General features: G+C 36.4%; 16 protein-coding genes across 16 annotated transcripts; 7 read left to right on the top strand and 9 right to left on the bottom strand.

Annotated features, from left to right (window-relative positions):
• Window positions 1-152: 152 nt before the first annotated feature.
• On the top strand, window positions 153-1,205 carry PRCAT00003267001 (uncharacterized protein; the record flags this gene model as incomplete). The annotated part of the gene is made up of 1 exon (XM_062953180.1): window positions 153-1,205. The coding sequence occupies one exon, from the start codon at window positions 153-155 to the stop codon at window positions 1,203-1,205; it is 1,053 nt and encodes a 350-aa protein (XP_062810008.1).
• Window positions 1,206-1,231: 26 nt separating this feature from the next.
• Window positions 1,232-2,494, bottom strand: SEC20 (Sec20p; the record flags this gene model as incomplete). Its single annotated transcript, XM_062953179.1, has 1 exon — window positions 1,232-2,494. One exon carries the CDS (start codon window positions 2,492-2,494, stop codon window positions 1,232-1,234), a length of 1,263 nt encoding a protein of 420 aa, XP_062810007.1.
• A 135-nt stretch (window positions 2,495-2,629) lies between these two features.
• PRCAT00003265001 (RNA exonuclease) lies at window positions 2,630-4,087 on the top strand (the record flags this gene model as incomplete). Its single annotated transcript, XM_062953178.1, has 1 exon — window positions 2,630-4,087. One exon carries the CDS (start codon window positions 2,630-2,632, stop codon window positions 4,085-4,087), a length of 1,458 nt encoding a protein of 485 aa, XP_062810006.1.
• Window positions 4,088-4,146: 59 nt separating this feature from the next.
• On the bottom strand, window positions 4,147-4,947 carry MOB1 (Mob1p; the record flags this gene model as incomplete). Its single annotated transcript, XM_062953176.1, has 1 exon — window positions 4,147-4,947. The coding sequence occupies one exon, from the start codon at window positions 4,945-4,947 to the stop codon at window positions 4,147-4,149; it is 801 nt and encodes a 266-aa protein (XP_062810005.1).
• A 191-nt stretch (window positions 4,948-5,138) lies between these two features.
• On the bottom strand, window positions 5,139-6,062 carry PRCAT00003263001 (uncharacterized protein; the record flags this gene model as incomplete). Its single annotated transcript, XM_062953175.1, has 2 exons — window positions 5,139-5,891; window positions 5,937-6,062. 2 exons carry the CDS (start codon window positions 6,060-6,062, stop codon window positions 5,139-5,141), a joined length of 879 nt encoding a protein of 292 aa, XP_062810004.1.
• A 112-nt stretch (window positions 6,063-6,174) lies between these two features.
• On the top strand, window positions 6,175-6,804 carry PRCAT00003262001 (uncharacterized protein; the record flags this gene model as incomplete). Its single annotated transcript, XM_062953174.1, has 1 exon — window positions 6,175-6,804. The coding sequence occupies one exon, from the start codon at window positions 6,175-6,177 to the stop codon at window positions 6,802-6,804; it is 630 nt and encodes a 209-aa protein (XP_062810003.1).
• Window positions 6,805-7,039: 235 nt separating this feature from the next.
• On the top strand, window positions 7,040-7,444 carry PRCAT00003261001 (uncharacterized protein; the record flags this gene model as incomplete). Its single annotated transcript, XM_062953173.1, has 1 exon — window positions 7,040-7,444. One exon carries the CDS (start codon window positions 7,040-7,042, stop codon window positions 7,442-7,444), a length of 405 nt encoding a protein of 134 aa, XP_062810002.1.
• A 150-nt stretch (window positions 7,445-7,594) lies between these two features.
• On the bottom strand, window positions 7,595-8,422 carry ISA1 (Fe-binding Fe/S cluster assembly protein; the record flags this gene model as incomplete). The annotated part of the gene is made up of 1 exon (XM_062953172.1): window positions 7,595-8,422. One exon carries the CDS (start codon window positions 8,420-8,422, stop codon window positions 7,595-7,597), a length of 828 nt encoding a protein of 275 aa, XP_062810001.1.
• Window positions 8,423-8,916: 494 nt separating this feature from the next.
• Window positions 8,917-11,013, bottom strand: PRCAT00003259001 (aminopeptidase P; the record flags this gene model as incomplete). The annotated part of the gene is made up of 1 exon (XM_062953171.1): window positions 8,917-11,013. The coding sequence occupies one exon, from the start codon at window positions 11,011-11,013 to the stop codon at window positions 8,917-8,919; it is 2,097 nt and encodes a 698-aa protein (XP_062810000.1).
• A 459-nt stretch (window positions 11,014-11,472) lies between these two features.
• On the top strand, window positions 11,473-14,552 carry PDR6 (Pdr6p; the record flags this gene model as incomplete). Its single annotated transcript, XM_062953170.1, has 2 exons — window positions 11,473-11,508; window positions 11,577-14,552. The coding sequence occupies 2 exons, from the start codon at window positions 11,473-11,475 to the stop codon at window positions 14,550-14,552; spliced, it is 3,012 nt and encodes a 1,003-aa protein (XP_062809999.1).
• A 74-nt stretch (window positions 14,553-14,626) lies between these two features.
• On the bottom strand, window positions 14,627-16,489 carry RFA1 (replication factor A subunit protein; the record flags this gene model as incomplete). The annotated part of the gene is made up of 1 exon (XM_062953169.1): window positions 14,627-16,489. One exon carries the CDS (start codon window positions 16,487-16,489, stop codon window positions 14,627-14,629), a length of 1,863 nt encoding a protein of 620 aa, XP_062809998.1.
• Window positions 16,490-16,735: 246 nt separating this feature from the next.
• PRCAT00003256001 (cystathionine beta-lyase) lies at window positions 16,736-17,950 on the bottom strand (the record flags this gene model as incomplete). The annotated part of the gene is made up of 1 exon (XM_062953168.1): window positions 16,736-17,950. The coding sequence occupies one exon, from the start codon at window positions 17,948-17,950 to the stop codon at window positions 16,736-16,738; it is 1,215 nt and encodes a 404-aa protein (XP_062809997.1).
• A 518-nt stretch (window positions 17,951-18,468) lies between these two features.
• Window positions 18,469-19,194, bottom strand: PRCAT00003255001 (uncharacterized protein; the record flags this gene model as incomplete). Its single annotated transcript, XM_062953167.1, has 1 exon — window positions 18,469-19,194. The coding sequence occupies one exon, from the start codon at window positions 19,192-19,194 to the stop codon at window positions 18,469-18,471; it is 726 nt and encodes a 241-aa protein (XP_062809996.1).
• Window positions 19,195-19,556: 362 nt separating this feature from the next.
• Window positions 19,557-19,970, top strand: PRCAT00003254001 (uncharacterized protein; the record flags this gene model as incomplete). Its single annotated transcript, XM_062953165.1, has 1 exon — window positions 19,557-19,970. One exon carries the CDS (start codon window positions 19,557-19,559, stop codon window positions 19,968-19,970), a length of 414 nt encoding a protein of 137 aa, XP_062809995.1.
• Window positions 19,971-20,158: 188 nt separating this feature from the next.
• Window positions 20,159-20,650, top strand: PRCAT00003253001 (uncharacterized protein; the record flags this gene model as incomplete). Its single annotated transcript, XM_062953164.1, has 1 exon — window positions 20,159-20,650. One exon carries the CDS (start codon window positions 20,159-20,161, stop codon window positions 20,648-20,650), a length of 492 nt encoding a protein of 163 aa, XP_062809994.1.
• Window positions 20,651-20,735: 85 nt separating this feature from the next.
• On the bottom strand, window positions 20,736-20,939 carry PRCAT00003252001 (uncharacterized protein; the record flags this gene model as incomplete). Its single annotated transcript, XM_062953163.1, has 1 exon — window positions 20,736-20,939. One exon carries the CDS (start codon window positions 20,937-20,939, stop codon window positions 20,736-20,738), a length of 204 nt encoding a protein of 67 aa, XP_062809993.1.
• Window positions 20,940-21,242: the final 303 nt, after the last annotated feature.

The raw sequence follows: 21,242 nt of genomic DNA, 5'->3' as shown, positions 1-21,242 counted from the left end.
CTGGAGACTCGTACTGGCCCAGCCACGAATACTTCAAAGCCAAATATCGCATTGATTACAATTACAATTCAGGCTCTGTAAAAATAAGGCTTTATTCCACTGGACAAATTTCAGTAAGTTAAAAGCTGAAGAAAAGGACTAAAGAATAGAAAATGAGCTCTCAAATCTTAAACGTTGGTATTGTTGGAACGGGAATATTTGCAACTGATAAGCATTTGCCTAACATGGAGGCAACAGGTGTCTTGAATCCCTTTGCTTGTTACAATAGGACCAAGAGTAAGGCAGATGTCTTTGCCAAAAAAGCAGATATTAAGGACAGCAAAGTCTATTCTTCAATGGAAGAAATTTTTCAGGATGAAGATGTTAATTTCATTGATGCGTTGTTACCTGTTCAATATAATTTGGATGCTGTGAAATTAGCAGTCAAATATAACAAGCCAATTGCCTTTGAGAAGCCAATTGCTGCCAATTTGACGCAAGCAAAAGAGATAGTAAAGATATCTGAGCAGACTAAGTTGCCGATTATGATATTAGAGAATTGGGTATTTATCAAAGCTATTGAGATCTTGAAGAAGGAGGTTTTACCTAAAATAGGAGAAGTTGTAGGTTTTACTTACAGATCGACGGGTGCCTGGAATGATCATAACAAATATTTGTCAACTTCATGGAGGCAACATCCAGAGCACATTGGTGGTTTCTTAAGTGATGGTGGGGTACATCAATTGGCCCTATTGACAGAGGTTCTCGGAGAAGTGAAGTCCGTAAGCGGCTTGACAAAACAATTAAGGGAAGAAAGTGGAACTGATGACGTTTTGTTTTCGACTATGAAGTTAAAAAGTGATGTGATTGGTACCTTTACCTATGGTTCTTCATTTGGTGCAACCGATAAATCGACAAGTTTCATTATATATGGAAGAAATGGCTCTTTGATTTACGACTTCTCGCCATCTTTGGATAAGCCAACAATAACCTATGAGACTGGGACCTCCTCTCAAACAGCTTCAGAAAAAACCACTATTAAAATCGATGAAGTTAATAACATTCAAGAAGAAATGAAGAACTTTGCTGAAGCAGTTCGTGCTAATGATAAAAATCTTGTGCTGGTTAGTCCTGCAAAAGCTTTCCACCATTTGGCAATTGTAGCAGCAGCTTTGGAGAGTTCCAAAAAGGACGGAGCCTCAGTCGAAGTCGCATCTCCTAATTGAACCTCTCGCTAGTATATGTATGTGTATTACAATTCATCCCTAAGAAATGTATGAGTTTCATGTAAGGATCCGTCTCCATTTCTAGTTGTTTCAGTTGAGTCTGCCTTTTCTAATCTTGCTTCGCTGATCGAAGATTCTGTCAGAGGTGTAAGTGTATCGGTTTCTTGTCCATATTTTATTTGAGTTGTAGCCCAATCTGGAGCAAAAGTATTTTTAAATTCTGGCGATTCATGTTCGCTTAGTATATCAATGATATATTCTTGATCTGTTTGAACACTAGGCAGTTTTGAAGATAGTTCAAAACTGTCTGAAAAATATAACTTAGAAGAATCGGTTGAAAATTGCGATTGTTGATCATTGAATGAAACTGGTGATTCTTCGACATCATCTATGCTTGAAGTGGCAAGAGTAGAAACAATAGTTGATATCAACAAGGACGTAATAGAAGAGCTAGCTAAAGCGTCCAATCCATCTTTATTGAATATAGTTTCGATGTCTTTATTGGGGATTAACCAGTTAAAAATCCTGAACACTCTTAAAAGAGACCAGAGAAAAAACTTGGTAGGGATCCTCAAAATTCTTTTCCAAATTACCCAAGAGCAACATGCGATGAAAAAATAAATGCTCATGTATATGCGTCGTTTATCGTTACGATCTTGTTTTTCAATGAATTTTACAACTTGAGACGATTTTGTAAGGATATCAGAGAGCTTGAAAAGCTGATTATTTAGGTCTCCTAAATCCTTAGATTGTTGGTCCAAGCTGTCAATATTTAGCTCTGTTTGCAAGATTGAGCTTGATAACAAATGCCTAGTGGATTGCAAGGAAGATGTGATTTTCTTATTCTGAAAAAGAATCTGATCCTCAACAGTCTCAGTACTTGCCTTTTCTGGCCCATTCAGCGACCGACCCTGAAAAAGTTCCTTCTTTAAACTCTGTTCTGTGGTACTTCGGGGTCTATACTTCTCGATTCTCCGTCTATGTATTAATTCATTCTCAAGATTATTCTCAAACAATTGGACTTCTCTAAGTCTCACTTTCAAATATTTAAGTTTCGATTCGTATAGAGAACATAATTCCTTTTCCTTATCAGTTGTGATATTAGCTCGAAAAACTTGTAAGTAGTTGTAATACTTTAAGATCAACTTCGTAGCCTCAGCTATAATCTTAAATCTCTCTGCGTCAGTTTTTTCACGGTTATCAAGCTCATTCAGAGCAATAAATCCTTCAATCTTATTAAAGATTTCAAATTGTATCTCGTCAAGGGATTCTGTACATATTTGGGCCATTCTTAACTGCAGAAATTTTATGAACCTAGTTTACCTAAATTACTTGTTATTCTGGATTCCATCATCTCTATGGTATGCGCGCGCAGAACTGTAAATTTTCACTAAAGTTAAAGCTCTGGAATAATAGCTAGCATTATGACATCAGATAAATCAGATACAACAATAAATGATGGGGATTGCATTGTTAAGGATGAAAATAAATTGAGTAGCAAAAAGAAAAAGAAGTCAAGCAAAAAGGCTAAAGATCCATCAACTCTTACCCCAGAATACATAGAAGAACAGCGTCGCTTGAGAAACATTAAAAAGGAAGAAAAAAGAAAGGATAGAATTGCAAAGGGGTTAGATCCTAGCCAGACGAATGATGCTACGGACTTGAGTTTTATCAAGCGAGATTTTGTTCCTGTTGAAGATATCAAAAATTCTAATGATTTCTTTAAAATAAAGATCATGACGTACAATGTACTAGCACAGACTTTAATTAGAAGATCTCTTTTTCCAACAAATGGGGATGCACTCAAATGGGTAACAAGGTCTAAGGTATTGCTATCGGAAATCAGGTACTACGATCCTACTATAATCTGTCTACAAGAATTGGACGTCGTTCACTATAAATCATTCTGGAAGAAGGAATTTGAAGATCTAGGGTACGAGACGAAGTTTTTCAACGCATCTTCAAAAACTCATGGTGTGGCAATTGTTTTCAAGACGGAATTCTTTACTTGTTTAAATCAAAGCTTTATTAACTATGATAAAGAAAAAACGGGGGATATAACTCCAACAGCTGATACTCAAAACATTGGTTTATTAGTCCATTTAAAGTTGAATTCAGGTATAATAGAAAAGTTTCCGAATATCAAGAGAAACGGAATAATAATAGGAACCTCACATTTATTCTGGCATCCCTTGGGGACTTTCGAGAGAACGCGACAAACATATATAGTTTTGAAGAAGTTCAAGGAATTTCAAGAAACCCTTCTGATCCTCTCAGGAAATGAAAATCGGTTCTATTCATTCTTTGCAGGGGATTTCAATTCTCAGCCTTTTGATCCTCCCTATTTATCAATCGTGTCGAAACCTGTTGTATACGATGATAGAGCGAGAGCTCTTCTTTCTCCGGAAACCACTGAAGAAGAGGTTGCATCAATTTGCAAAAACGACGGCGATCACAATAACAAATCGATCACGTCCTTAAAGACGGAACCTCTGAAGTTAATAGAAAATATCAAGATGCTACATAATAGTTTGGATATGAGGGCTATTTCGTTATATTCTATCGCATATAGACATGTACATCCAGAAAATTCTGGAAGAGATAATGATCGAAACGAGCCTATGTTTTCAAATTGGGCTCACGCATGGAGGGGCTTACTAGACTATATCTTTATCATAGCTCCTTGGAGCAGAGACACAGACGATATAGCCCATAAAATCGACTCTCTCGATGATATTTCAAAGAAGCAAAATGTAAAGCTCTTTAGCTTGCTAAAGCTTCCAGCTCCTGAAGACATGGGAGACGAGCCTTCGGGACAGCCCAGAATTGGACAATTCCCTTCTGATCACCTCTGTCTTATGGTAGAAATAGGTTTATGCTAATGAGTCCCCCTATATATACTCTATATAGTAGGGTCCAAGATCTAGGACCTCAAATGATTTTATTTCTTTGCCATTGTCTCTACCAAGTCTTCTAAAGGACCATAGTCTTTTTGACTGACCAAAGCAAATTCATTTGAAAATAATACAAAATGCTTCAAGCTAGTATTAAGATGGCTCTGTAAACCCAACTCCGTTATTTCATGAAAATGGTGACAATATATATGAGCATAGATCCTAAAGAGTCTTTTGAAAATAGTTCTCACTAGTGATGGAAACTGTTGGGGAAAAGGTGCACCAATCTTTGATGGAAATATATTATCATTGTCGAAAAAATTTTGAATCCAGTTCATCAAATTTTCAACGTATTCACAAGCTGGTAATGACACCGGTCTCTTTGGCAGTGTCGATCCATTAGAAGTAGGGTTGGTTTCTTGCCACAAGTATTCGTATTCCTCTGTTGCGATCATTCTCGGACATGTTTGAGGCGAACAGAATTCAGTTATTGAGCCATAGAGCATATTTATTTGATTATAAAAGTCAACCACATGGATTGCCAACCATTCATTCAAATCCTCATCCTGAGGCAATTTAACCGCTTGAATCAATGCATTGTCAGAACCCAAGGTATGCTCCGCGTAGTTTCTAATGTCTTTGTGGGTGGAAACAGGTTGACCCTCATTACCATTGGAATTCAAATTTATTGTCTGATACGGAAGCTGACTCGATTCTTGATCATATGCTGTATGTGGAAATGCCGTGTTCGATACTGGCTTGGGTGAAGATATAGGAGAAGTTTGTTTCAATTTAAACCCTCTAGTCGATCTCAAAGAATGAGTATTAAAGTTCTGGAAAAATGACATCTTGATGGAAAGCTTCTATTAATTCTTTTAAAGTTGAAGTATTTCTGATCTAAATCAACTTATTTTATGTCATTTTCGAGCATGCACCCTCTTGTGGTGCTTAGCAAAATTTGTTTACTTTTTGCCAATTTGATTATAGATGACACAAAAGCACCTAACATAAATCGTATGTATCTGATAGTGCTTTCGAGTCAATCCTCAGATAGCAACATTGCTTCAACTGAGCGTACATCTAAAAACCGAAAATTGAAAACCATTGACTTTATACTAGAGTTTTCTGTTGATGAATTTCCTAACTCCTCTCTTTTTTTTTTCAAGCGCTTACAAGTATCGATTTTCATTTTAGAGAGATCACACTCTTTCCAAATGTTAATGGTATTGAACTCACAGAGTGCTTTCTGCTGAAGGTCAAGTATTATTTTTAGAGCAAGCTCATCTTTACTTAATATTTCCTTATGCTTCTTGAAGGACGAAAGCGATGTTTTGCTAGAATGTGATATCTTAAAATCAGTTACTTCATCGATACTTCTTGCAATCCAATTATAGTTAGTCTTAAAAAGCTTCCTCCCGTAATAAGAGAATACAAAAGGAAACTCATATTCTAAGTTTATAAATACTGAGACCAACAGATAGTTTAACGTCTCAAGAAATTGAGTAATGTCCAATTTTGCAGCTGTTGTCAGATACTTGAAATTTACGATAAGGGATTCATACATGGACGTATTTTCATTTTTCGTAAGTTGGTTTTTTATTGGATTAAAGATATTACAATTCAAGTTAACCATAAAACTAGATTCATTGTTGATGAACAAATTTGTCGAATATTCGTAATCCTCCCAATATTTCGATGATGCAATAACACTCCCTATGGATTCAATTAAATTGCTAAAGTTGTTAACCGTAATTTTCTTTTCATTGATATATAAATTAAAATGTACCTGATTCTGTTAGTTTTCATATCAAGTCTCTAAAATTGGAATATTTCATACTTTAATATTGCAATCTGGTGCGACCAAAACGTCTTCACCAGTATTCAGGCTCTGACTTAAGCGTGAATGGTATTCAGCATTAAAAAAATCCTCTCCTCTTTTCAACGATATACTATTTTGGCCCATTTTATATTTGTATGGTAGTTTGTTTTTGATGGCTGTAAAATTGAGAAAGATATTCATCGCGGTATCAAAAAATATTAAGATGAAAGTGGAATGGGAATATTGAACGAGTGCAATGAAAAACACCACCAAGTTTAGGTTGGATGGCAATCATGTGACATTTAAAAAGCCACTAGTTTCTTTAACTACTCTGAAAGAGTTGAGGACTCTACCAAATGACAAAAGAAGGTACTTGAAAATGTATAAGTTATTTTTCAAGTTAAGGAACATAATAGATGTAAAGGAATTTAACACTTCTACCTATCAAAGTATAATACGAAGGTCATTTAAGTATCATGATTTCAACAGTCGGCGCGGAGTATTCTTAAATGCTCAACCAGAGAGTAAAGAAGTTATATTTGAGAGAATGGTTAATACGTTGGCGTTCGTTTTCAATTCTACAGTGGAGATAGAACACCCCAAAAAAGAGGTTCTATTCTTTCAAGATTTGGTTCTACCAGAAAGAACTGAAAAGTCTATTATTCTGACTATTTTGACGATGGACACTCAGAAGCCAGATTCCATAAAGTACGATTTTCATTATGAGTGGGTAGCCTCCTTAGGTAAAAGAGTTTCCCTTATAGACATTAGTGCTGCGAATAAAAGTGATAAAGGATTTTTGAGACAGAATATGACTTTGATTGGATTTAGGCAATACGAAACGGATCTAATGCGCTTAAACGAATGCTACAAATTGTGCCTTTAATAATATATACGGTGACTAATCTCTTCAGACTGCAATGTATTAACTTCAGCAATGACAAACTTAGTCTAACGTAGATGTCTACATTCCGAGGTAAATATATAGATGTGTGTAGATATACTTCACTTTTGAGTCAATAGTTTTTGTAGTCTCTTAATTTTTCGCAGAGAGCAACAAATACTAACAAGATTTTAAGTCGATTTATCAAACAGCGACTATTTAACAAACTTATATCACAATGGGTTGGTTTTCAAGTAGTAAAACTACAGCGGCCCCAGACTTGAGTACGCAACAGATCGAACAGAGATCTCACAATCCACTAAATACCAATTCTGATATCTCTCAGACGTTACATCAGATCGGCGATAATGGAGAACCTAAAGTTCAAATGGTGAATGACAATTTTACAGAGAAGCTCCAAGAATTTGTCCAAGCAAAGCCGAAGAACATGTTCATAATAGATGGTGAAAAAGATACGAAAGATAGCATAATTTGTACTAACAACGAAACCGGGGGCAAGACTTGCCTCAAGCTTGGAATGAGTTCCATAGAACTTTTTAAGACCATGCAAAAGATGGATTACTTCTGTTCATTACCCGATGATATTGACAGTACATATTTCGAATGCAGAAAAATTTCTTAAGAATATAAAACAAAAATATATCAAATTCTATTTCACGAATATAATTGGCTACAACTCTATGAAAATCGTAATGTGTATTTAATTAAATATATCATGAAATAATAATTTATATAGGCCTATCCCCTTTGTATGCAATAAAATAATAATGTATCAAACCATGAATGACTCCCCACAACCACATGTTCCTTTAGAATTCGGATTTTTGAAGATAAACCTAGATGATAACTTGTCATCTAGCCAATCCATTTCAGACCCAACTATTGAAAATAATGCCTTTGAATCTATCAAAACCTTGACCCCGTCTTGTTCTATAGTTTCATCAAATTTCCCTGGCTCTGACACGTATTCTAAATTGTAGGTCAATCCAGAGCAACCTCTATTTTTAACACCTATTCTAATCATTTTGGGATCTGGCTGGTTCAATAAGCCCTTCAAATGCTTAACTGCTGATGGAGATAACGTAATCAATGCTTTTCTTGGCTTCAACGTTCTTCTTTTCTTAGGTTGTGAAACGGCATTTACACCAGAGCTTTTTTCAGGCACCTTGCTCTTATTTGAATTGGAATCTGGAATCTTAGGTTCCTGAGCAATCGTTATTGTTGGCTCATTTGCAACAGCTTCTTGAGATGGTGCATCGTTTTCTGATTCACGGATATGACTGCTTCCTACGCTCTTCAAGTTCTTATTTTGAAATCGTGTTGTCCTGGATCTCCTTGAGCGAACATGCACTTCATCTTTCTTCGATTCAGAATTGTCCTGTGCTGAAAGTGTATGCTTTGACCACTTCTTGTCATCATCAATAGCATTGCTGCCTTTGTTCATGTACTTGAAGCCACCATAGAATTCAGGCTTTGGTGTAGTTTTGGGAGTAGTCTGCATGAACCTTCTGCTGCCCTCCTTTGTTTCATTAGATGCACATCTCCAACTCATTCTACTGGTCTTAATGGCATTATTCAATGCCCATCTTCTTACGAGCATTTTCTCGACACCTAACAACTATGAGACTTGCTCTGCTATGTGACTTGCTCTATCGAAATATTTGTTATTTCGTCTAACGTGCTAAATGTACTAGTATTTCGGAATTGTTCTAATCTGAGTTAGCCGAATAATTCCTCGTTTTAGTTTTCTTGAAATAAACTGTATAATATTGAAGTTGAATTTATTTTATATTATAAATTTAATGTGATTCTTACTAAGTCCTCTCAGTATACCGTTCGTCATGCATCCTATCCTTTTGTGACATTTACACTACCATTTATTTGATCAGTTTTTGTCATCCAAATTTGGAAAAATATTATTGGCTACCGGTCCCGAAATCGGTTTTGGTCACTCATAAGAAAATTAATACTACAGAAAATCGCAAAATCATTATACACGTGCTGGTGCGCGTGATTACATTCAGCTAACTAATTGAATCCATGACATGGATCTAAAGCAAAAGATCTATCAATAGTACCCCCTTTACGACTAGACTACAAGCGAGCTGTTTCCTTCTTTAACCAGTGGTATTCAGAAGAATTTTTCGGGAACGAATCGCACAATTCTTTCCAGACAGTTTTGTGGTACAGATCAACCCACTCTCTCTCTTCAGATGTTAACAACAGAACATCAATCAACTTGCGACAAAATGGAACTCTTGTAACGGTTTCAAACAGATAGTAGTCTTTTCCATTATACTTCAATCCGCTGTTTTTCACATACATGACATTTTCGATTCGAATGCCGTATTCGCCGTCCTCATAAAACCCTGGTTCATTAGAGAGCAAGTGACCAGGCTTTAACGGAGTAGAAGCATATCCTGGCCTTGGTCCAATACCAATAGGCCCCTCGTGGACATTGAGATACGAACCTACGCCATGTGAAGTACCATGTGCATAATCTAACCCTTCCTTCCAAAGATATTGTCTAGCCACCGAATCAATCATTGTGCCCGTCGTACCTTCGGGAAACTTCAAATTACTTAAAGAAATATTACCTTTCAAAACTAGAGTATAATTTCTGATTTGTTCACTCGTAGGTTCAGAAAAGTGCACAGTTCTCGTCGTGTCTGTGGTCCCCTCTAGAAATTGTGATCCACTATCATTCAAATAGATTTTATTCGGATTGATGACAGAGCATGAACCTTTAACGGATTTATAGTGAATTATTGATGCGTTGGAACCTGTTGCACTTATTGTATCAAATGACAATCCTACGAAGTTTTCCTCATCCCTTCTGAAGTCAGTCAATTTATCACTCGCTTCGACTTCATCTATTAATTCTTGATGGTCTATTAGTTGATTTTCTAACCAAGTAAAGAACCGAACCAATGCTCTACCATCCTTTAGATGAGCGGCTTTTGCACCCCGTAATTCAACTTCATTTTTCACCGCTTTAAGTTCCTCCACCGGAGATACTTTAACTAGCTCGTATGAGCTCACTATGTTTCTAGCAATTTCCCAAGAAGAAGAATTAGAGAGTAGGAATTTTTTATTCTCAGCCTTAAACTGTTCTGACAGTTTCTGTAAGTTCTTCCAGAACGACAGATATGGCTCAACACTGATTTTGTTTTCCCTCAAAGAGTCTTGGACCTTGGTATCAAACCGAAAGTTATCAGCAAACAATTTTATATTTTTATCAGTGATTATCAAGTAGGCATAAAATACAGGATTGTAGTCAATGTCGCTCCCTCTGAGGTTCAACAACCAAGCTATTTCGTCTAATGCAGAAACAATCAATCCATTTGCCCCTTCCTTTTTAATAATGGAGGTAACATTTGACAACTTTTCAGCAACCGATTGACCTGTGTATTTGTCATCCAAAACCTTGATAATACTAGAAGGCCCGCTCGGAATTTCTTCAAACTTTCCCCATATTTTATCAATCAAATTCTCTTTGACTGGGACTAATTCAATATTAACTTTTTTCGAATTTATCTTGCTTTTAATTAAAGCCGACATTTTTTGATATAATTGATAGCTTATTAATTTAGGATCAACACCAATCTTGATTACTTTACCACTATCAGAATATAATTGACATGCCTGATCTATAGCCCATTCTTCCCATGTTGGCTGGCCCTTGGCGCCCTGCTTTAATAAGATCCAATTAAAGTCTAGTTCATTGGTAGCTTGATTGAAATATCTTCCATCAGTTGATAAGGCTGCGGCACCTTCCGGTTCATCATTCAAAGACGTCACATCTCTAGTTATAATCGCTACACCAGCACTACCTTGAAAGCCACTGATGAAGCTCCTCTTTTGGTCAAAAGCGGATACGTACTCCGACTGGTGTTGGTCTTCAGATGGCACTATGTAAACCCCTAAATCATGCTGCGCCATCACTCTTCGAAGTGCTTCTAGTCTCTTCGATGTGTTAACTTCTTTGACTTCAGGTACACATAAGCTTGAAACATCAATAGTAAATACTGATCCTTGTCTTGACATTGCTCGGGGAGACACCGAGCCGCTCCTTTTGATGTCAATTTGCTTAGCAAATAACGATTTTCTCTTATTAGTTCTGGACAACAATCCTGGTGAACAAGTGCAATTTGCACACTGAGCTCTAGAGACCCTTCTCATTGAAGTCATTGGCTCTAGTTAACTTCTATTTTTTTGATGTGAGTAAGAATCTGTCAACAGATTATAATTTTGACTTGCACCTGGAAAAAGGGCATTTTCGGACATATAATCGAGCCGGTAGTGTGTAGATGAATAAGAGGTAATCGGCAGAACGAACCACTACCCTGGAACTAATCCTTGGTTCTAGATAGCATAGAGAGCTGGAGAACGTACATTGAACTTCCGAACTACTCTAAAATGTAGATATATGACTCTAGACTCTTAAAATATGTAAAAAGAACAGAGTTATTGTAATTATAACTGGTAGAGAATTTCTCACGACCGAATTGTCGGAAGTAAGCTCATGACCAATATATAAGGCACGAGAAAAGAACCGGAGGTTTATTAATAACAAAACTTATGCATCTAGCCTCATGTTGTTGAATCATTTGTGAAACACCTTCTAGTAGAGGCTTGATCTTTACGCAAATGTCTGAGGCAATAGATTTTGCCCAGGTAGTTGATGTAAGTTATGTTGATGGTTCTTTATGTCAATTTTCGAGGTGTTGAAATGACTAACCTTTCTGTTTTAGTGCATTAATACATTATATAAGTCAACTGATCCTGAACAGATAAGGTTTCTTCAAAAAAAGCTCCAAGAAGTACAAAAATCGCAAGATGGATATAACTTGGCAAAGCTGCTTTTTGGAGTAGACTCCAGGGATTGTCGGTTTTTTGGTGCATTGACTTTTGCTGTGGTTATAAGGAAAGAGAAAGCTCTCGATGATCAAAGATTGCAGGCAACTATCAGAGATTTTCTGGACATAACTATCAAATTAATACGTGAACAATCTGAAACCAATACAATATTAATTAGAAAGATGCTAAGCAATTTATCGCAATTGTTCATCTATAATTATGACCGATTTAGTCCTATTCGAACCCTATTTTCACATCTTGCTGGTGGCTCTGAGTTTGTCTCATTTGTTCATGGTTTGGACGAACATCAGCTCATGCTATTGATAAACTTTCATACTATTGTACTCGAAGATGCCACTAAGTTAGAGGTCTCTGCTGGTATCCATAAGGTAATTCAGAACAGTATTGTAAGCGATGCTTACTTAATATTCCAACATTTGAATGAAATTGAATATGATATCCCTTTAGAACTTCACTTAGCTAGTTTAGACTATTTAAACTCATGGGTAGTATACGTCTCGGTAGCAGAGTCGGCATCTGAAGTGCGGTATGAGGGAGAGAGTATCAACCCTTTGTTAAACTATCTTTTTCTGAAGTACGGATTACTAGATCCTTCATGCATTTCCGACGCTACCATGAAAGTTTTATCCAAAACTATGTCAGTGACGACGGAGATTTTGGATGTCAATCCAGGTCAATTGAACAGCAAATATAAGGAAGAACTTCAGCATCTATTATTTAAATCCTTTGGCATTGACTTCATTAACTTTATAATTTTTAATGATGAATTGAGAGAAGAATATTCTGAAGATATTGAGTGCTTTACTAATTTAATTATAAGCTACTTGACTTTAAATATGTTGAAGCTTTCGCGTCACATTATGGATCACGATGTTCAAGAAATGATAGATGTTTTGCTTCGGCTATCGGACTACCCTGGAGTTCCTGTTGTTGACGAGTCAATCAGCGAGCACTTCTTAACTTTCTGGGAGGAGTTAGCAAGTAATTATAGTGATAATTGGCAATACTTTGAAACGACTCTACACGACGATAAAGAGAGGTTCATCATAATTAGGAATGAAATTCTAGCAAGAGTGGGTGTGATATATTGGAAAAAAATCCAGCTTCCACCTCTTGATGTTTTCGAGTGTAACAAGGTTGAATTTCAACACTTTAGAACACAGGTGGCAGACTTTTTTCTTGTACTATATTCTTTATTAAATTTGCCACTTTACGGCAGCTTAACGGACAAAATCATCAATAATATCAAAGAGATTCAACTAGATGACTTCGAAATTCTAGAGTTAGAAAGCTCGTTGTATTTATTGTACAAAATTACAGACGACTTGACATTTTACAATGAGTCTGCATCTGTTAAGTTAGACCCACTAGTTATGGGTTTATTTTCCAGTAATTTAATTGAAGTCGTGAAAATGCACCCTATTGGTGGGATATATTTATACGTTTACTCAACGCTAATAAATTTCTTATCTTCAATCCAGAATTTTTTCAAAAGGCATAATGAACATGTTGGTCCCACGTTTGATTTTCTATTTTCTATTGTTTTAAAGAAGGAACTGATCCCTACTTTATCTTTAGGTGCATCGAAGACAATCCTTAAGATTTGTCAAGAGTCAAGAGAAAGTTTAGTAAGCTTTCTCCCAAACCTTGAAATTCTAGTAATAGAGATGTTGAAAGATTTCAAGATTGATAGCTTAGTGAGACAAAGAATGTGTAATGCTTATATTTCCATAGCGCAGTGTTTAAGAGATCCCTTGAAAATTGGAGAAATCATACTTCGTCTCCTTAATGAAATTACAACAACTATTAGCACATTTTTTAAACTCGTGTTTAATGATGAAGTTGAGGATTACTTGATTAGTCTTTTGTCATGTGTGTGTGAGATAGGAAAGGCGTGCCGCCTTCCTGATGAAGTGGACGAATTTTTCACTTCAGAACAGATAAACATGGCTACCTCGTATTGGGAACAAGATCCTTTAAATATTAAAGAATCTGTAATCGCTTTAATAAGCGAATTCTCATTGACATTCGAACCACTCATCGAGAGTACTTCTGTAACGGAGAAATGTTGTCTAATATTAAAATGCGGTATCAATGAACCAATCAAAGGACCCTTTCAATTTTCCTTTGATACAATCTTCAGTTATCTAGCATTCAAAACCGATAAGTGCAATTTAAATTCTGTTCCTTACTTGTATTCGTTACTCGAAACGGTCATTATAACTAATGGTCGAGAGCTAAACGCACACTCTGTCGGTGATCTTCTAGATAAAATAGTCGTACAAAAGTTAGAGATCTTTAAGACTGACCCTGATATTGTACAAAGCCTAATAGAGCTTTTCGCTACATTTTTGGAAAAACGACCTTCCTTAGTTATCTATCTGGGAATTTTCAGCGATATTATAATAAACTTTGCATTAAGCACTTTATCCTCAAATGAATCTCTTGTCATTAAGTCCTCATCAAAGTTTTGGGTGAATCTATTAAATTTAAAACGTGGAACCTTTGAAGATCAAAATTTTATAAAGGAATTGTTGATCAACAAAGCCTTAGGATTATTCTTGACTGATAAATTGTTATCGTCTTTCTTGAAGTCATCTCGATCACATTTAGACTACTATTATCCTATTTTTCGGAATATGATTGCGAGGTATACGCTTAATTCTAAGGATTGGCTCAAGAGGGCCTTTATTTCAAGTCATGTAAATAATTTTACAAATGAAAAGGATATTGAGTTTACCATCAATAAAATCATGGCAACAAGAGGACAAAGAGTTGTGTCAAATATCTTGAAAGACCTTTGGCTCAAATCCAATGGTTTTATAGAATTCGGAAGTAAAAAGTATTAATCGTAATAAGTGAAATCGATACATAGCACTAGATAAAAAAAAACATAGCTAACATATTACTTGGTGTAAGATATTTAAAATAGTAAGGAATCTAACTCCGAACAAATGTGCTCAGCTTCGGCATTAAAATCAACATCACTGAGGCCAACGGATTGATATCTAACCCTTACTGCTCCATTATAAGTGTCCTGTCTCGCCTTGATTCGAAAGTTGAACTCTTTCATTGTTATTTCATTAGTGAGTTCTTGGAATTCATTGCTTTCCTGATTGTTTTGCTTTTCTTTTAAAACTAATAATTCCCCTGCTGACATTCCGAATAATTTCCTTGCATCTTGATCAAATAATGTAATCCAAATTTGGCCAGACTCATCCATAACTGAACAATTGAGAATATATCTATAGAAAGGTTCACTAAATGTCAAATCACATTTTTCACATCTCCAGGAGCCATCTCCTAATTCAATGATTTTTCTGTTGCAAGTTGTATTTTGTTGAGCCGGCTGCGAGGAACTACCTTGGATGGTATTGTTACAAGCTGGGTAGCAGAAATTTTCCGTCTTGAGAAAATTAATGGTTGCCTTGATACTGAAATATTCAGGTTTCTCAGATACTCCAAGATTTTCATCTTGAGCCTGCCCTATAAGTTTTCTGTTGCTAAATTGATTAGAACTCGAAGATTCCGTTTTTAAAGTCTTGAAGTTCTCTTTAACTCCTTGATTATCATACCATCCTTTTAAGCTATAAGCCTCAGATACATCAGGATTAGCAAGAAGGGATCCTGCTTGTGTAAGAGTCAAAGATCTCCCTCCAAAGTCCTGAACTTTGCATCCCTTGAATGCAATCACTGACCCTTCCTCGACATTGAAGTCCACCGCAGTTGTATTCCATAAACCTACCACAATAGCAAAACCAGATTCATCAACAATAGTAATGTTACGCCTATCAAAGGCCTTTCCAGTTGATTTTGCTGTTATTTGAAAAACCGGATTTACTTCCTTCAAAACCCCAATAACATCGACAATAGCATTTGGCTCCAAGTCTTGGATTTGGCTCAACTTCACGAAATTGAAATGAAGCTTTGGGACATCAGAGGTATTAAAACACTCAGTTATCTCTGTGTCCTTATCTAACGACAATTCATATGGATGAGACAAATGTGAAAACTGAGGCTTGGATTGTTGAATTCTAGCTTTGCTAACATAATATACCTTTCCTTCCTCTAAAAGCTTATAGCAGGTATCTGCCACTTCGTTGAATGCTGTAGCTCTTATCTCGTCTGATTCATCCAAAAAATTCACATTGAATAGCTTTCCTTCGCCCCTAGCATTCGACCAAGTTTTTATGTCTCCTTTATATGAAACTCTGGCTTTTATAGTCCAATTATTTTGATATGGTGAAAGCAGTTCGATTGGGTTGACTGGTCTTTCGTTTATGTTGTTTTGAGATCTTTTCATATTGGAATTTGAGTTCGGTGCGGGAGAGACAGTTCTCGACACCAGACTCTTACTGCTCGTAGAGTTCAATTGCAAATCATCATCCTCCGGATGTTCGGCAAAATAGTTATCGCAGGAAATCAATGGAACAGTTGGCTTTTCGCTGTTGTTTGATAAAAGCTCTACGCCGCTAATAAGAATAATTCTCTTTTGCGTGGTCGCCAAGGTATACTCATTAATTTGAATAATAGAAAGTTTTCTCAAGCTTTTACTCTCTAAATAAGGAACGCATTCAGGAGCAATCAATCCATGTAAAGTATATAGTCCATCGTTCAATAATACTCTGTATCTTCTAGTAGCACCGCCAGTCGCGCTATCAGGGTTTTCAATAACTTTAACATTTGTCACTTGAACTATCAACGGTTTACCCTCATATTTATGCTTTTCAGACTTAGAAAGAATTCCCTTCAATGCGCCTTTTGAAAGGGCAATGTCACTCGTCATTCTCTTTCTACTTTGCTTTTAAATAAGAGAATCAAGAAACCTTAATAGGACGCGCCACCTTAATGAATAACAGAAGAAAAAAAGAGTAATTGCGCGCGCGCACTCACTACTATCAAAATGCATTTATAAACTTCAGATAGCAATTATATACCGGACTGTTATTATATCTTAAAAAGGACCCCCATCACCTACGTACGATAAGATTTGAAGACATATTTAATTGACCTTTGGGCATTTCCTCATCACCTATAATTTCGCATGTACGCCAACTGCATTATACAATTCATCTCTATCATTAATCTTAACTGCCCCACTCTTTAACAATGCTTTGCTGAGGTCATCTATAAGATCGTCACAGTTTTCTATTCCGATGCATAATCTTATTAAATCCTCGGGAAAATCCCTCTCTTCTCTTGTGGTTGCGTCAATCGATGCATGAGACATCTTGCATGGCATGGATATCAAAGAGTTAACGCAACCAAATGATACTGCAATGCCAAAAATTTCTGTACTTTCGACTATTTTCTCTGATGTCTTGATACTTCCTGTCTCGAAACTCAATACAGCACCAGCTCCTTCACACATGGACTTATGAAGATGATATTGAGGATGACTTTTTAAACCAGCATATCTAACTTTGAAACCAATATTCGATAAGAACTCTGCAATTTTCACGCAATTCTGCTGTTGTCTTTCGACCCTTATTGCTAGGGTTCTTAAGCCTCTACTTAAAAGCCATGAATCGAAAGGAGATAATCCACAACCGGTGGAATTTATAACAAAATATACTTGCTCGGCTAATTTTTCACTTCTAGTGGCGATGATTCCGGCCATAATGTCATGATGCCCATTGAGGTATTTCGTAGCAGATTCGTATTGGATATCAACCCCGAGGTTCAAAGGAGTCATGAGAACCGGAGACATCATTGTGTTATCAAACACAACAATAATATCTGGATTAACCAAGTGCGCATGATCAGAGATTGCTCTGACATCCACAACTTTGATTAAGGGGTTCGTTGGCGATTCCAAAAAAATCATCCTTGTATTTGTAGTAATTTTTGACTTGATTAATTCGGTATTAGTGGTATCATAGTGCGAGACTTTCAAGTCTCCTTTCTTATTCAAATATGTTAACAATCTGTTTGTTCCTCCGTACAAGTCATCACCGGCTATGACTTCATCTCCTGGACTCAATAATTTAGTTATTACATCAAGACATCCCATTCCGCTTGTCACCGCAAACGTATACTTTGCTTTCATAATCTTGGCCACATGGTTCTGCAATAAAGTTCTCGTAGGATTTCCAGATCTGGTGTAGTCGTATTCGCCCATATTTGACAATGACGGCTGCTTGAAAGTTGCAGATTGATAGAGAGGTGGAACAGACGCATTGTATTGGTCATTTGACTTGGCGAGCACTAGCTCTGTCTCCAAACTATATGCTTTCTTCTGACCCATCTTCTTTTGAGTAATCTATGTAATATTCAAATTCTCTAAAAAATGTATGCTCCGTTAAAAGTTCAGCAGAGTGCCAAAAGTTGTTGATATTAAAAATTTCACCCGAGATGATGTAATCAGTACCAAACTGTAGAGTCACAATTTTTGATTTTCTTTCTTTTTAAACAAATTATTCCGAAAAAAAAAAATTTAGGCTACATGCCACAATCACAGGAAGACTGTTCAATGTCTATCAGAATGTCTTTCATACTGTGGCTATATTTGTTCTTTCTTTTCAACATTTTTTAATAGAGCCTTTTTTTCTTGTATTTAAAAGTCTAAAGAACTAAGAGAGATCCATCTGAAATTGACCCCCTTAAACACCTTCAATACAGCAGGAGCCTGCTTTGGTTGCACCGAAAGATGAGAAGTTTAAGTAATACTATTGATTAGGGCAAAATAACAAGACTATATATGTGTAAACCAGATTGAGAGATCCGGTGCATGCAACAAGTTTTCAAGTTCAATTTAAAGATGTTCTATAAACCTGGTTGAACGAACTTAGAAATATCCGTAGGTTCTTTACCTAACAAAACTTTTCTACCAGACAAAGGCTCGCAAGATTCTCTACCACTCACAGGACCGCATTTTTTCAATTCTTTACCTGATTGTATTTCCTTCAAGAGTTCAACGGTAGACTCAGGAGTCAAATCTTCATAATAGTCATCATTTATAGCCAACATTGGCCCATTGACACATGCGCCTAAACATTCTACCTCGTGGAAGGTAAACAAATTATCAGCAGTAGTTTGACCCGGTTTAATCTTCAAGTGATTTTTGATAGCATCCATGACACCATCTGAGCCACATAACTGGCATGGTGTTGTTGTACACACCTGAATGTTGTACTTTCCGACAGGCTTTCTATAGTACATGGTATAAAAAGTAGCTACCTCATATACTCTCATTGGTGGCATATCTAAAAACTTTGCAACATAGTTCATTACTGAAATTGAAGTGAACCCCAATTGACGCTGTCCCAAATCTAACAAAGGCATAACTGCTGCTTTCTTGTACTGGGGAGGATACTTTGCAACGATACTCTTAGCCCTGCTCAAGTTGTCTTTATTGAACTCAAACAGAATATCTGGGTTGTCAAGCTTGGTGTCTCTGTGTACAGAAATTATAGAATAAGATCTCTTACCCAAGATGGATGGCACATTGACTGATCTAAGTGCTGTTTTGTTAATGCCGAAACGAATCATTTTCCTAAGTTTTGTAATTAATGCTTCGTAAATATTGTTCCTCCAATGACCGTAAAATTATGTCCGAATGGCCCTTGATACACCTATTTCTTTACTCTATTTGTTGTATAGCTTATGAAACTACGAAACAAGATGAATAAGGAGTTCCAAATTCTGATTTCCTGGATAGTCTATCTAATATCTATATTAGCTAATTGTATTTAGTACTCAAAGTCGATTGGCTTTTTTTTTCATGTGTAGGTGCGTAAAATTGTTTTCTCGTACCATGATTGGCTAGAATATCAAACGTCATATTATAAAGAACTTCGAAGGGTCAATTTACCGCAATTATCATTAGAAAGTTCAGTTAAAAGTCAAACAATATGAACAGCGCCACAAATTACAATGACCCTGACGAAGAGTCACGAAATATAAAACAAAGAAACACTACTAGCAAAGCCATCATGACTTCTATCAAGTGGAACATAGGCAATACAATCTATTGTACGATCTGCTTCATTATTGCAATAGTTGCACTTAGCAAATCAGTCAATGGCCTTACTATTAAACCTAGTGACACAACCGAACTAGTTCTAAGGTCTCAGTCTACTGATGTGACTATATATGACCCAGACCTTCACAAGAGATTTCCTTGGTTTGTAATTGGATGGATCTTTGGTGTTGCGAATTTTGGTGCACTGTTATATGGCCTAGCATCAAGTTGCAAGGATTATTCGAAAAGCACTGGAGATAAATTTAGTTGTATCTATGGTGCTATAGGTACTGCTGTAACATAGCTGGTGCTGGCTGGACAGGTTGGAACAAATACATAGAAATTGGAACTCAGCTTGCAAGTTTCAATTCTAATCGTGATACCAGCCTGATTGCCAGAAGAGACTATTTAGTTACAGATTTAGAAAGTTTATTTTTCAATCTTACGGGTTTAAATGCAGAGTATGTTGGTCATAAGCTCGTTGAGAGAGAAATGGCTATTGATAACTTTACAGTGACCTCTAGTCTGTTTATGCCAACAGTTAGAATCACTACTCCTAATTTAGACGTGTTTCACCACACTATTGAGGTACGTAACTCATACAGCTATACATCACTACTTGGCTTTAATGCAAGTAGCTCCAGCACTGTCGGGAAGAGAGAGGACTTCAATGAAGAAAACTTTAGTAAAGGAGGATTAGAGTTTACACACTATTATGTAGCAGATGAGGATGGTGATAGAGGCATTTTAAGTCAAACAAATGATTGGGGCACGATATATGATCAAACTAAATGTCAAGCAAATAAAGATATCAAGAACAATCATAAAAGAGATTTTGTCAAATATCAAATATATGACAACAACAATAAAGGTACTATAGCTGCTGGAACTATCGTTGGTTTTACAAGTAAACCAGTAGGGTTTCATGGCATCAATCAGGAGCCAAATGCTGTTCCTATAGACACAAGCTGTGAAATTAAGTAATCGTCCTCTGTCTTGTTCCGTATTCTTGTCGAGAATCTATCGATAGTTTGTGGGTCTGAGTCTCCATTATATGGTTCAATACTAATTAGGAAAACAAAGTCCATAAGTCGGTTCTGCTCAGCAGTTGTTTTTTTTTTTCTTCTAGGACTTTAATTCGCTCCTGTTCAGCTGTTATCCTGTCTTCTTCTAGTAGTTTAAGTTTTCTGCTTTGGCACTCCATTTGTTCTCTTTGGGACTCCACCTGTTGTTTTAATGCCGAGACAAGTTCTGATATTGCTCCGTCACTCATTTTGGAATTTGTTTTCTGATTTCTTGATCTATAGCAACGCTACCAATTGTTAGGTTTATAGGGAGTTCTAAATAGTTGTTTTAAAGGGCTACTATCGGACTTCGGTGATTCCTAATGAATACTTGACTACTCTAAGCTTGTGTATAGTGTGCTACTACTTAGAATCCCTAGTAGAATGTAATCTTCTACTATTGGGAGTATCTCGCGCTTATATACTTTTTACACTGTTTCAGATGTGTTTTGCAACACTCCTTCACATTGTGTGTACTTATAAGACTGATCCCTTACACTCTTCCTCGTCTC

Source organism: Priceomyces carsonii (genome assembly GCF_900007245.1).
Source record: "Priceomyces carsonii strain CBS4050 genome assembly, scaffold: Debaryomyces_carsonii_scaffold_3, whole genome shotgun sequence".
NCBI lineage: Eukaryota > Fungi > Ascomycota > Pichiomycetes > Serinales > Debaryomycetaceae > Priceomyces > Priceomyces carsonii.
Note: the sequence above shows the minus strand (reverse complement) of the source record. Positions and strands in the feature narration are given on the sequence as shown.